The 13314-nt window shown below is 49.5% G+C and overlaps 2 protein-coding genes across 3 annotated transcripts in view; one reads left to right on the top strand and one right to left on the bottom strand.

Annotated features, from left to right (window-relative positions):
- The window catches only part of CNNM1 (cyclin and CBS domain divalent metal cation transport mediator 1), a gene marked incomplete at both ends in the record, with an annotated part of 56136 nt that extends 51375 nt beyond the window's left edge, over positions 1 to 4761 (top strand). For both annotated transcript variants that reach the window (XM_080823036.1, XM_080823035.1), the window contains 4 exons: positions 1584 to 1767; positions 1911 to 2060; positions 3636 to 3737; positions 4682 to 4761. In XM_080823036.1, the coding sequence (XP_080679162.1) occupies positions 1584 to 1767; positions 1911 to 2060; positions 3636 to 3737; positions 4682 to 4761 (516 nt within the window). The remainder of the gene's footprint in view (positions 1 to 1583; positions 1768 to 1910; positions 2061 to 3635; positions 3738 to 4681) is intronic.
- Positions 4762 to 9253: 4492 nt separating this feature from the next.
- GOT1 (glutamic-oxaloacetic transaminase 1) overlaps positions 9254 to 13314 on the bottom strand; it is a 31327-nt gene continuing 27266 nt past the window's right edge. Inside the window, exon 9 of the mRNA XM_080823262.1 lies at positions 9254 to 9650. Coding sequence (XP_080679388.1) covers positions 9511 to 9650 — 140 coding nt within the window. The 3' untranslated portion in view covers positions 9254 to 9510. The remainder of the gene's footprint in view (positions 9651 to 13314) is intronic.

The following is a 13314-nucleotide window of genomic DNA, read 5'->3' as shown; positions in this document are numbered from 1 at the left end:
CCTGGCTTGAGGGAAAATAGAACATTTCTCTTTATAGAGAGGAAACGCTCACTGCCTAAATGGTCGTGGAGATATTTTGGTGAAGATGGTTATCAAACATTCGGGATGAGCACTAAATAATTTTAAAACATTCTGGAGGAACTGGAAGACCATAGGATCTAGAAAGTGTAGGAAGAACATCAGAGGATAATAAAGGAGAACAAATTAACTCACCTATTCAATAAAAATGACCAGAGCACCAGCCCGTGCAGCAAAGAAAGGAGGAAAGCCAGTGTGTGAGGAAGGCAGAAGTGGGATGAGCCCCAGGTGAGGAAGAGTCAACCCAGAGCGTGTGAGGACAGAGCGGTCTAGGCTTGACTCTTGGCCTTGGGTTCGACCATCACCCACAGCCCCCAGGGAGGCCAGGCATGGGGCACATTCCAGCCACTGGGGAAAGGGGGACCTGGGAGCAGGTGCTAAGGAGTGAGCAGTTGGCGAGGGGCCGATGTCGGAAGAGCTCTTGCCAGATACCAAGCCAGCTTCTAGCAACCTCTGTTCCAAGTGGAAATCTTAACCATTCCCTCTTCTGTTTCCAGCTGCACACCCTTCCTGTTCCCACATGTAATCCCAATCCTGCCCCTAAAGGAAAGAGGAGGACTATGAACAGTTTGTAGTTTTGCCAGTTGTCTAGCTAAATGCAGCGAAGACAGAAGGGAAACACTGAAGGGGCTGTGGTACGTGGGAAGGATGTACCGCTATGGGCCATTTTCACTTTTCACCCAGGGCCTTTCACTGAATAATGGTATCACGTTTCCATATTGGGTGGTGCAGAAAAGTGCCCTTTTTTTTTTTTTACCAGAAACCAGGATATCAGGCAGACATACACCCAGAGAACAGGAATGACCAATAAACCTTTCCGTATTCCAAAAAGACATTTGATCCATACTTTTCCTGCCTGGAATTCTGGAAGCTCCCTTCTGCTCTGGCTAAGCCTGACTGTCTAGATGCTTCTACTTGTAGGTGAGGCTCGATACATCAGTAAAATCACAAGTAAGATTCCTGTGATCTGAGGAGGCAACTGGGAGACCTCTGCTGTGCACTTTTCCCACATAGGAGCGGGAGCCCACATCCGGCCGTGGCCCAAGTCCAAATCAGAAATGCCCACGTGCTCTTGGGCCTCAGCCTCCAGCTTCCTGACGGGAGGACCCAGAGCAGCAGAACGTCCCTCCCACAGTCCCCGACTGATCCTCAGGATGGGGGCCCTTGGCAATTGTATGCATTTAAAACTTGTCCGTGGGCAGCTACCCTGCGAATCGAGGGTACCCTCCATCCTCTCCCGAGTCTCAGGAGAAGAAAGTTTAGTTCTTCCTGGTGCACTGAGGAGCCCAGAGCCAATAAAAAAGAGAGCGGGGACACATTGTCCCTCAACTGCTAGGCTGGTACGGCTTGAGAAAGGACCCAGTTCATAGATCCTAGACCACAGAGGCCAGGCGTTCCAACGCACCCTAGCAGAGCTGCTTCTGAGCTTGGAGAAGCTGACCACATCCAGAGAGGGCTCTGCCCCGTCCTCTTGAGCTTCCTCCCACTCTGCCTCTTTCCTCCAGATCACACGGCAGCAATACCAGAATGCACTCACTGCCTGCCACATGGACAGCTCACCCCAGTCCCCCGACATGGAGGCCTTCACTGACGGAGACTCCACCAAAGCCCCTACGACCCGGGGTACGCCCCAGACCCCCAAGGATGACCCTGCCATCACCCTCCTGAGCAAGAGGAACAGCCTGCCGTGTAAGTCGGGTGGGTGGCCCGGCCCGGGCTGAGTGCAGCCCCCCCTTCCTCCCTCACCCCTGCCCAGAGCTGCCATCCGAGGCCAGCTGGAGTCTCGGGTCTTCTCCAGAGCAGACTGGTCACACACTTGCTGTCCTCCCCAGGCAGCCGCTCAGATGGGCTGAGAAGCCCCGGCGAGGTTGTGTACCTGAGGATGGAGGAGATGGCCTTCACCCAGGAGGAAATGACAGACCTCGAGGAGCAGAGCACACAGCAGCTCTCACTGTCTTCTGCGGCCATTCCTACGACAGCAGGTCAGGGAGGGAAATCGGGGTCCTCATTGTCGGGCGCTGGGATGGCCCCGGGGAGAGCCGGGCGAGGAACGCCAGCCCCCATGTGATATTTCCCACCTCCTCTCACAGCGAGCGAGGGAAGGGAAACACACACACACACACACACACACACACACACACACACACACACACACCGAGCTCCAGCCCCTCCTCAGGCCCCTCCCTCCATTCTCCCAGGAAGACCTGACCTTAATAGGTAAGTTTCTTCCTTATGTTAAGAGATATAAATCACGGTGGCCAGATCATCAAGTAGCTTTGGGCATAAATGAGATAGCAAATACAGAGGGCATCTCACAGTGCTTGGTACCAGGCTCTGGGCATAGTAGGAAGTTCTCATTAGACCTGCCTTACACACGAGGAGACTGAAGTCAGCTGTTCCTCCTACTGACAGGGCTCTTCCCTTCCTTTGGGCCAGAGGTGATCTGTAGGACTTGTCCTGAGCGCTGAGATCCTATCCCCTCCCTCTGAGACTTTGGACACTTCCATCTTGGCAGTGGTGTTGCTCCGAGCTCCCAGCGACCCACCAGTCCTGAGATCCTCTTGTACCTGCCTTGCCGAGATCTACTTCTCCAAGCCTGCAGCCCGCCTGTGCTCCCCCCAACCTGTCCCCGCAAGGCAGCAGTTACCCCACCTGGCCTCCCAGACCTGCTCCAGTCCATAGTCTGAGACCCCTCAAGTCCAGGGTAATGATCCAGCAAGTGCTCTCCATTTCTGTGGTCAGTAAGCCAATATATTTGAACTTGTGGCTAATTCAGAGTATCTGGGACATACAGAGTCACCGTTCTGAGACCTGAATACAGAACGGATGTTCTTTTTCTCCCTTGCACACTGAATTTAGTAGCTAAAGCATGTAGCAAGAAATTGTATCAAAGGCAAAAGAATGGAGAAGATAGTCTTTGGAGTTCGTCTAGTCCATCGCCTTGTGTGATACAGGGACCTCGTGTGAGGACCCTGAGGCCCAGAGAAGGGACTTGTCTGGTCTATAACACTGCATTGAAGCAAGCACCCCCAGAAGTGTCCACCACCCCACTCTGCCTCCCAGATCAGGTCCTTACCTCACAGGCTTGAAGGGCCTGGGCCTCTTCCTAGCTTTGAGATTCTGTGCCTCTGAACCCCCACTGGGTTCGGTGGGAGTTGTTAGAGACGTGTGCTTAATTATTATTGAGTCCCATGATCTCCCGGGTCTGAGCAAGTATTGGAGGTGAAACCCCACCTCCAGGGTCCTCAAATATGCTTTGGGTCTGGCAGAGATACTGAACAGAGAACATCTTGTCCTCGTCTCCCCTCTCCTGCCAAAGAACATTTGGATAGTTGGATTCTCGCTCCTGAAATCTTTGTTCCTTTTGTGGCCCTAAAGTGCCCCTTGCTGACTAACAAAAGCCCACGGCTCCCTGGGCATCCCTCCCTGTCACGGCCACCATGGCCTTGCCTCTGGTTTTGAACTGCTACCTGCTGAGAAGCATCAGCCAGAGTCACCCTTCCTAGCTCCCTGGGTGTTGGCAAGACCTGAGTTCTTTCTTCTCTCCTTTCTCTCAGCGTCAGACAGTGAATGCTGTAATATCAACCTGGACACAGAGACAAGCCCCTGCAGTAGCGACTTTGAGGAAACCGTGGGCAAGAAGCTTCTGAGAACCTTAAGTGAGTAGCTCTTTGCCCAGATGAAGGACTCCCACCACCTGGTCACTAGAAAAAGCATGTTGACTCTTTGCAGGAACCTGATGAGTACACCCATGGGCTTGGGCCAGTACTGTGCCCTTGAGAGTTTGGGGATGTGTCCCATTCAGCTGGCGGTCATCTAGGACTGGGGTCTGCAAGCCATGGTCATGGCCAAATCCTGACCTCCCTCTCCTGCCTGTGAATCAGAGTCCTATAAATCAAGACTCATTGGATGCTAGACCCATTCGTTATCTATGGTCATAATGGCGTCATTGAGCAGTTGCAACAGGGGCTAGATGGCCTGCAGAACCTCTAAGATTTACTGTCTGATCCTTTAAAGAAAGAATTTGTGTCCAGGAGACTTAGTAGCAAGGAAAGCAATATCCTTCATGGAAGGAAGTCGATAGCAGATAGAACAAGGTGAAAAATACTCCTTCCTAAAGACAACAGAGCTGGGGATGGACTGCCCCTCCATCCTTGAGGACAATTATGGGATTATCCCACCTGCCCCATTGCAGAAGGAGGGTTGTTTCCAAGCTACAGAATGTAGATGTGTGGGCATGACTCCCAGCTACCCACCAAAACCCTGGCTCCTGGAACATCATGGGCTGGAAGACCAATCCTCTCTCAGGTATCTGACTATGAGTTGGGCCAGGGCCTTCAGGGGATGGAGAGATGATCCTGAGGCATTACGTGGGCTTCACTCAAACCTCCGGTGGCGGTGGGGGGAGGGGGGGGCGGCGGATCTCCATTCCCCTGACACTAGCCTGGCTTTTTGGAGGTGTTATCTCAGGTAGAAAGCGTTGCCTTAATCCTTCCAGATGTACCAATGCTGATACCTGCACTGGGATTCCATGCAGATTACTTCCTGCCAAACTTTCTGCCTCTTCCCGGCCAGAGGGTGACCCTTACAAATTGTTTTCCAGGTGGTCGAAAACGGAAGAGGTCACCGGATGGAGAGAGAGCCTCTGAGGAGAACTCCAATTTAATGCCTCTGATCACATGACAGGGCCGACTGTTTGCTGGGAATGTGAGATTCAGCGTTGAGGGAGAACCCACCCTCCCATTTCTGCGTCTCCCGAGGCCTCCCACAGGTGACAGAGCATTCTGCTTTCCTTACCACCTCCTCACCCCTCGCTGTCAGCTTGGCAGATTCCCCCTTGTTGCCTCCAGTTTGACTCAGAGCCTTGCTGTGGCCATCACGGATGGAGATGCCTCCGGGGGAACATGCTAGAAATGGTCTTTTCCACAGTACAGTCTGGGACTGGAGGAGAAATGACCCCAAGCTGACAATGCCACTCTGGGACCCCTGACTCCTTTTTTTGTTCTTTGGGATCCCCTGATGCCATATTTCATGCTTCGCTCAGCTCAGAAGGTGCCACCGGCAGACAGGCACAGAGACAGTGGAGAAGCAGGTGAAGGTCAGTGCAGGAGATGCCCCGAGATTTCCTCCAGGACTTGAATGCAGTGGGACCCGGCTGTGTTGGCATGGGATGGTACAGAACAGAAAACTGTTGGTGACCAGTTTCCTGTTAGATAAGGGTTCTAGCAGCCAGGGAAGTGTGTCTTGGCTGGAATGGGAAGACCATGAGACGGAACCTCAAGTCACTGTTTTTTCCCAGGGACATATCTTTTTGGCTCCCAATTAGCAGTTCTCGATCCAGTCGTAAATCTGCTCTGGAAGAGGAGGAGCAGAGAACAGAGACCGGACTGGGAGCCAGAGATGGAACTTCAGGTTTTAAGTTGAAATCAAAGCAAACAAACAAACAGAAACTTACGTAGAAAAATTCTAAGCTGTTGAAGCAAGTTTAGCCATGACAAACCAAAGAGTGCCCAGGTCAGCCAAGAAGGATGCAAGCTCTCATGGGACTTCAGTGTGAATTACATGGGAACACTGGAGAATTGCTCTTCTTTTTCATCTGCTCCCTCCACTCCACCCCACCCCTTACTCCTCCACCCCAGCAGGTCAGCTAAGGGTACTTTATTCCAAGAACTTTACTAGATCTTTTTTTCACCTGGATGTCAGAGCAAATGCAATTCCAAGTATGGCCACCAGATGGCAGAATGACTCCCTACCTACTTCAATAACTAAAATTCAGCTCACTAACCACACCGCCAATAAACCTTCAGGAGTATGTGGGAGTAAGTGAAGGTTGTCTTTGGGACACCTGTATCCCTTTCTATCTCCCATCTCTTGAGTTCCCTCTATCAGGGATCCAGTGATCCCATTCTGCCTGCTCAATCTCCAAACCATTCTCAAATCTTTCCCTGGGATATACTATCCAGGCTTCCCACGCCTTCCCCCAAAACCTTTAATGTCACACCCCACACGCATTCAGTCAGTAATCACAAGGAGAGAGGGGGAGACTGATAATTCCTCTGGGTTATTTGCATCTCAAAAGAAAATGCTAACCCAAAGGAACCTTTAACTCAGGGGTTCTTAATTTGGGGGTCAGTCACCCCAGGTGGGTCCATTATTGGACTTCAGAGGGTCTGTGAAACCCCTAATACTGTCAGAGTTTAGTGTATGTGTTCTTACCTGTTTTGTCCAGAGGGCTAAAGCTTTCAGGAGATTCTCAAAGGTCTGAGACCCACAAAGGGTTAAAAACCACTATTTTAATTAGTGAAACTTTCAGCCCAAAGTTTCTGCAATGCAGAGTGAAGTGAATAGGGGCCAGTCCGAGACAGACTTTGAGACAAGCGCTCTTCTCCAGTGTTTATCGAACCAATGGGGAAAGTTAGCACCTGCCAAGAAGTGAAGTCTTTGGAAAGCCTTGGCACACACCAGGGTACCGTCACCATACCCCCACGTAATTTTGTCCCCTCTTCCCCACCAACCAGAGCAGGTGCTGCAGATGGGAGGGCCACAGCACGTGGAAGGACTTTCCAGCTGGAGATGCCCTTTCCTGCAATGGATGATTTACTTCTCCCCCCTTGCCCAACTCTCCCTGAGGCTCAGCAGTGCATGACCCCTAGAGAACCCCATAGCTGCCACCCATCCCCAACACCTGCTCCTACCTAATAGGAATAGGCCAAGCGTCAGCCCCTCCATGCTGGGAACCTGAGACCCAAACCGGCCAACAGTGAGTTTCCAGCAAGAACTGTCATCATGCAGTCTTCTGGCCCCGCTGGCCACTGGCTGGACAGCGCCTGCCTGGCTAATCTTCGTTACCCCTCAGGCCACGGGGCTCAGGCCACTGCTGCTGCGTTACATCCATCCCTTTGCAAAATCCCAAAGGAGCCTGTCACCACTCCCCTCCCCATTCCCTGCTCCGTTCCCCAAGATTTTCTTCAGGTTAAAAAAAAAAGTTAAAAAAAAAAGAGGATTTTAAAATAAAGTATTTATGAAGGCTTAACAAATTGTAAATAATTTTTAAATAAAATGAAAATGCTTTTCCTGGAATGTTTTATCTCGCCCTTGAAAGGTCTCGGTTCTTTTTTTTTAAGATTTTATTTATTTATTTGGCAGACAGAGTTCACAAGTGGGCAGAGGAGAGAGAGAGAGAGAGAGAGGAGGAAGCAGACTCCCTGCTGAGCAGACAGCCAGATGTGGGGCTCAATCTCAGGACCCTGGGATCATGACCTGAGCTGAAGGCAGAGGCTTTAACCCACTGAGACACCCAGGGCTCGGTTCTGATGTGGTTTCACATTAGAGATGAAGGTGGGGTGGAGCACAGGGAATTATCTTAGCTGAGGCCCACCTGCTGAGGAGGGGAGGTTCTCAAGGCCAGGTGTGAGGCTGCGGTTAAAGTTACAGGAAAGCCCTTGCGTTCTACTCTGGGCCCCAGATGGGTAAGGTTTTACTGCAGCAAATGCCAGCATTAAAAAACAAAAACCCAAATGAGCAGCCAGAGTGTGAATGAGGACAAAAAGCAACGAGAAGGGCTGGCATTTGTTGAATCCACGTGATGGGAAAGGAACTGGACTGGGCACCTTCCAAGTTCAAGGTCTTGGGGGCCAGCCCCTGAAGCAATGTGCTGGGGGAACTGCCTCACTTCCCCAGACCCTTTGGAGAGGAACCAAAGTGCCACAACTCCTTTGGTTTCCAGCCAAAGGCTGGGAAAAGTCACAGGGGAGTGGGCCAGGCATATGCGTCAATGTTAAGCCAACCAATACCAGCAGGAGGCAAGAACCAGGCAGGTGAGGTGTGGTGTTTGGGCATCTAATATCTTTGTGGAAGGAAGGTTGGAATTTGATACCTACCAGGGGTTTCTCAAACCCCTACCAAGGTCAAGGTCAATGGGTGGCCTATGGACGACTACGGATTCCTCCCAGGAGCCTCCAGAGTTTGCTACTCAGCAGCAGCTGTTTTGGTGAGGGGTTTCTGTGCCGAGTACTATGCTAGGTACACATTTGCTTGTTTCTGTCTCAAAACCACCCTGCAAAGTTTAGTTTCTGAAACAGGCTCTGAGTGGTTAAGTGGCTTGCTCAAGGTTACACGGCCAGGAAGTGGCAGAGTCTGGCGGTGGGAGCACCCCTCCGTCTGAGGAGACAAACCATGTAAGAAGGAACAGTCTTGCCTCTGGAGTGTGCGGCGTGCCCCGGCATGAGAGGCACCGTGAAGACCAACCAAGGTGAAGAAATCCGGACAACTCCCGAAGCCCAGCTCTCCCCAAACCCAACACAAAACGCTTTTTTCACGTGAGCACGGAGGGGACTAGAACACGAAGGGGGAACACCAGCCTATGTGTCAGGAGAGAAGGAGGACCCAATTACCCTTGATTGGGGCTTTTTTTTTTTTTAAACACAAAAATGTATTTTAGCACTTTGGTAGGGACATCTTGGTTTAAGGAAGTGCTTTTAACCATTTTTTTTTTTTTTCACCGAAGTCTTCCCCCAAGAGAAAAATTAAATTCTCCCTAACAAGAGAAATGAAATACTAAGAACCGAGACTTTGTGGGGTAGGTCTGCACTGGGGAGGGCCACACCCCGCTTTATGGTCTCAGACTTCTTTTGCCCTCTTGAAGGTACTGTCACCTCCTAGTTTTTTCTTAAGCAACTAGCAAATTCCTCTAGAGCATTCTTTTTAGACTATGGCTTGCAACCCATGAGTGGATCACAAAATCAATTCCATGGGTCTCAATTCAACTTACATTTCTTCAGTGAAACAGAACCCAATAGGACAGAAACTATCAGAACACACTGCTCACAGCAAGGGTAAATACTGTGGTGTAAAACTTCTGTTTCTGTGTGTGTGTGTGTGTCAGAGAGAGAGAGAGAGAGAGAGAATGTAAAGCTATCTCTTACCTTGCTCGCCCCAGAGAGCTAAAGCTTAGGGCAAGGGACACAGCCACAGAGAAAGAGCAGGAGACGGACACTCTGGGTAGAGATGACAAGTTTTAATGACACAGCCAACACTCACAATCACAGTTGGCTCTTCAGACAACTTGATCTTTGGGGCAAGATTTTGCGCAGAGTCAAGCAATACACAGAAGCACAGGAGCGACAGAGGCAACATTCTGGCTTCTAGTGAGGGAGCAAGATAACTACGTCTCATGATCAAGGTACCTTTTTATTCTTCTTAAATAAAAACCTGATTTGCTCTGGCCTCCCAAGAAGCTCTGATCCCAGGCCCCCGTTCCTTGACAAGGGATGTTGCCCTGTGCGGGGCCACCTTAACCAGAGGCCACCTCACCAGAGCCGGTTCCAGTCCTCCGGAGTCTCTTATCCACAACACACAGAGCAAGGCTGGTGCAGGCAGGGAACACACGGGACTGAGGGCCGCTTTGGTGGTGCTGGTTCGGGTGCTGCTTCTTCACTGGATTTTGGTGACTGCTTCATGGATGGAGGTAGCCACATAATCTAGATTTTTCGTGGTTAAGCCACACATGTTGATCCGACCACTTGGCAGCAGGTAGATGTGCTTTTCGTTGACCAGATATTCAACCTGCTTGGCTGTTGAAAACCAAAAGAAATATGATTTAGAGGAGGAGGCATCCTCTCAGCAATAGGGTTCGGAGATTCCATGACACTTACCGTTTTCCTTCTTTCCCCGAACACAAAGAAGCAAAATAAAAGGAACTATTTTTTTTAAAGATTTTATTTATTTATTTGACAGAGAGAGAGAGATCACAAGTAGGCAGAGAGGCAGGCAGAGAGAGGGAGGGAAGCAGGCTCCCCGCTGAGCAGAGAGCCCGACTCGGGCCTCGATCCCAGGACCCTGAGATCATGACCTGAGCCAAAGGCAGAGGCTTTAACCCACTGAGCCACCCAGGTTCCCCAAAAGGAACTATTTTTATCCAATCCAAAAACACAGGGAAGTATGCTCGATTGATTCATACTTCTAATCCCCAGAAAGTTTAATATGGCTCCTCTTGATGGGAAACTTTAATCTGGGACTACCTCCCAATGGAAGCTTGCATGTTACCTTCACCGAGACATCTTTTTTAAGATTTATTTATTTATTTGTCAGAGAGAGCGAGAGAGCGAGAGCGAGCACAGGCAGACAGAGTGAGAAGCAGGCTCCCTGCCGACAAGGAGCCCGATGTGGGACTCGATCCCAGGACGCTGAGATCATGGCTTGAGCTGAAGGCAGCTGCTTAACCAACTGAGCCACCCAGGTGTCCCTCACCGAGACATCTTCTGAAACAACTCTCAGACTTAAGAACATTCCACTGATAAGAAAAATGGGTCTGAAGGGCTTCCTTCAGCTCTTCCTTAACCCCTGGAAGGAAGGAGGCTTGCTTCTCCCCAGAAACGGAGCAGCTCTCTTCGACATCTGCGTGTCACAGCACATTCTCCAAGGCCCCACGCTAGAGGTAGTGGGTAAGCGCTAGGTGCCATGAACCTGCAGGCTGAGACACTGCCAAGGCCCCTGTGACCTGACACTTCTCAGGTCCCTCACTCACACACACGCAGGAGGGCTATCCCACGTGTCGGTACAAATGCTCGTGCAGGAAACAGGAAGGGGCTGCCTATCCTTCCCTTATGCCACAATCTCTAGAGATTTTTGGTTTACTGCAAAGCTATGAAACAATTTTATTTGATTTTTGCCTAAATAATTAGCACCCTTAATTAGCACCACTGATTTGAAGGAATGGGCAATTGTCATGGACTGGATGTTTGTGTCCCTTCAAAACTTCTGGATTGAAACCCTAACCTCTAATGTGATGACATCAGGAGCTGGGGCCTCTGGCAGGTAATGAGGTCTGGGTGATGCCCGGAGAGTAGAGCCCCTGTGTTGGCAGGAGGGCCCTTATAAGAGACTAGAGAGCTGTTGTGTTGTGCATGTGCTCTCTCTCCCTTTCCCTTACCCCCTGGCATGGGAGGACACAGCAAGAAAGCAGCCAACTGCAAACCAGAAGAGAGCCCCGACCAGAACTGACCATGCCAGACCCCCTGTCTCAGACTGCCCGGCCTCCAGAACCCTGAGAAAGAAATGCCTGTTGTTGGGGTGCCGGGGTGGCTCAGTGGGTTAAGCCCCTTTGGCTCAGGTCATGATCTCAGGGTCCTGGGATCAAGCCCCGCATCGGACCCTCTGCTCAGCAGAGAGCCTGCTTCCCTCTCCCCCTCTGTCTGCCTCTCTGCCTACTTGTGATCTCTCTCTCTCTGTCAAATAAATAGATAATATCTTAAAAAATTTTAAATTAAAAAAAAAAAAAAAAGAAATGTCTGCTGTTGAAGCCACCCAACCCATGGTATTTTGTAACAGCAGCCCAAACTCATATGGTAATAAAATCCTAGTAATCAGAGGGGCACAGAGAAGCAAGATGGTCAAAGAGTAGCGGTCCTCATTTCATCTGGTCCCTTGAATTTAGCTAGATCATTCTGAACACCTATGAATTCAACCTGAGATGTAAGAAAAGAACTGCTGGAATTCTACAAATAGAAAGGTGACCACTTTTTGCAAAGGTGGGAGGTGTAAAGTGAATCAGAAGGGATTTATCGGAAGATAAACAGCAAGGGAGGGAGCCTCCGAAAGCCAGCTACTGGCCCCGGAGCCCCAAAATCAGAACTTTTAGAAATCTGCTCCAGTGAGAGACATCCCTGCCTGAAAGATGCTCAGGTGACTAAGAGGGGCAGAATCCTAGGTGAGACAGTGTGGTCTCAGGATCCCTGGGGGTCACAGAAAGAAGGGGTGCCTGAGCCATTCCAATGCTTGGGAAACCAACTATGGTCAGTGAGCCCAGAAGTGGGTGGTCAGCTCAGTTTGCCATAAACCAGGAATCAATGCGATGGGGTGACTGCTCTGTATCAGGGGCCCTACAAGCAGCAGGCCCCCGGCCACCCTCCTATCTCCCCCAGGAGGCTCAGGGCAGCTACGCGCTCCAGGTGTCCGCAGAGTCTGGTGCACGCTAAAGTAAAGGCGGCATTTCCCTGAGAGTTTACTGAAGAGAGAGGGCCGCAATCTCTCAGCTCTGGGGCTGGAGATTGGGGCTTGGCCATTTTTATTTTCATCCTCTGAAGCGACAGGAAAGGCTTTAGAGAACAGAAGCCACATAGAAGAACTCGAAGCAACTTACACTGGGCCTGGCCCTCTGCCAAGGGGCGGTGTAACTTGGCCCAGGCAGACACCTGAGAATTAGCACAGCAGGCCCCGCCCCCAGGAGAGCAGCAGGAATATCAGGCTAATACCAAGTTTACCAGGAACACAAAAAGGCAAAACCAGCACTAGGAGAAAACAGTATATAGAATTCAAGGTTTCTTCTATGATTCTTCTACCTTTCAGTTTAGAATTTGCCTTTTTTTCCTTTTCAACTAGTTTATTATTTTATCAACTCTTTACTTTTAAGTCATTTTTTTGTAACATTCATTTTTACATTTACATATTATAAATATACTCCTCATTTTTGGCTTCCTTTCACTGTATTCAATTTTATTCTAAGTTTTGTTTTCTTTACAATTTTAGGATTTTAGTGTCTTCTAACAGACCAAAATACACCCAGGACCAAGTGGATCACCCTGTTTTTCCACCGGGAGATTATATTCTCTCCCCTCCCCCCACTCTTTTTTATTTTTCTTTTCCTTCTGGTTTCTGACCTCTTTGGATTTGTCTAATGTGTATTTCTTTTGGGTCATGGTTGATATTTTTCATTTTTTCTGTCATTCATCCATTCTTCTCCAGGTAAAATGACTAGAAGGAGGAATTCACAACAAAGGAAAAAACCAGAGGTAATACACTTTGCCACAGATCTAATTGATACGGACATAAGTAAAGTATCAGAGCTGGAATTCAGGATAACAAACATAAAATTACTAGCTGGGCTTGAAAAAAGAATAAAAGACACTAGAGAATCCCTTAGTGTAGAAATACAATCTAATTAGGCTGAAATTAAAAATGCTCTGAGATGCAGTCTAAATTGAAAGCTCTAACAGCTAGGATAAATGAGACAGAAGAGAGAGTCAATGACCTAGAAGACAAGATGATGGAGAGGCAAGAAATGGAGGAAAAGAGAGAAAAACAACTAAAAGACCATGAGAGGAGCCTTTGAGAAATCAGCAAATAATATTAGAATTACTGGGGTCCCAGAGGAAGAAGAAAGAAAGATGGACAAAAGGTATATTTGAGCAAATCATAGCTGAGAACACCCCTAAGGTGGGGAAGGAAACAACCAAGTCC

Source organism: Martes martes (assembly GCF_963455335.1).
Source record: "Martes martes genome assembly, chromosome: 14".
Lineage (NCBI taxonomy): Eukaryota > Metazoa > Chordata > Mammalia > Carnivora > Mustelidae > Martes > Martes martes.
The sequence above is the reverse complement of the archived record's forward strand: the minus strand, read 5'-3'. Positions and strand labels throughout refer to the sequence as shown.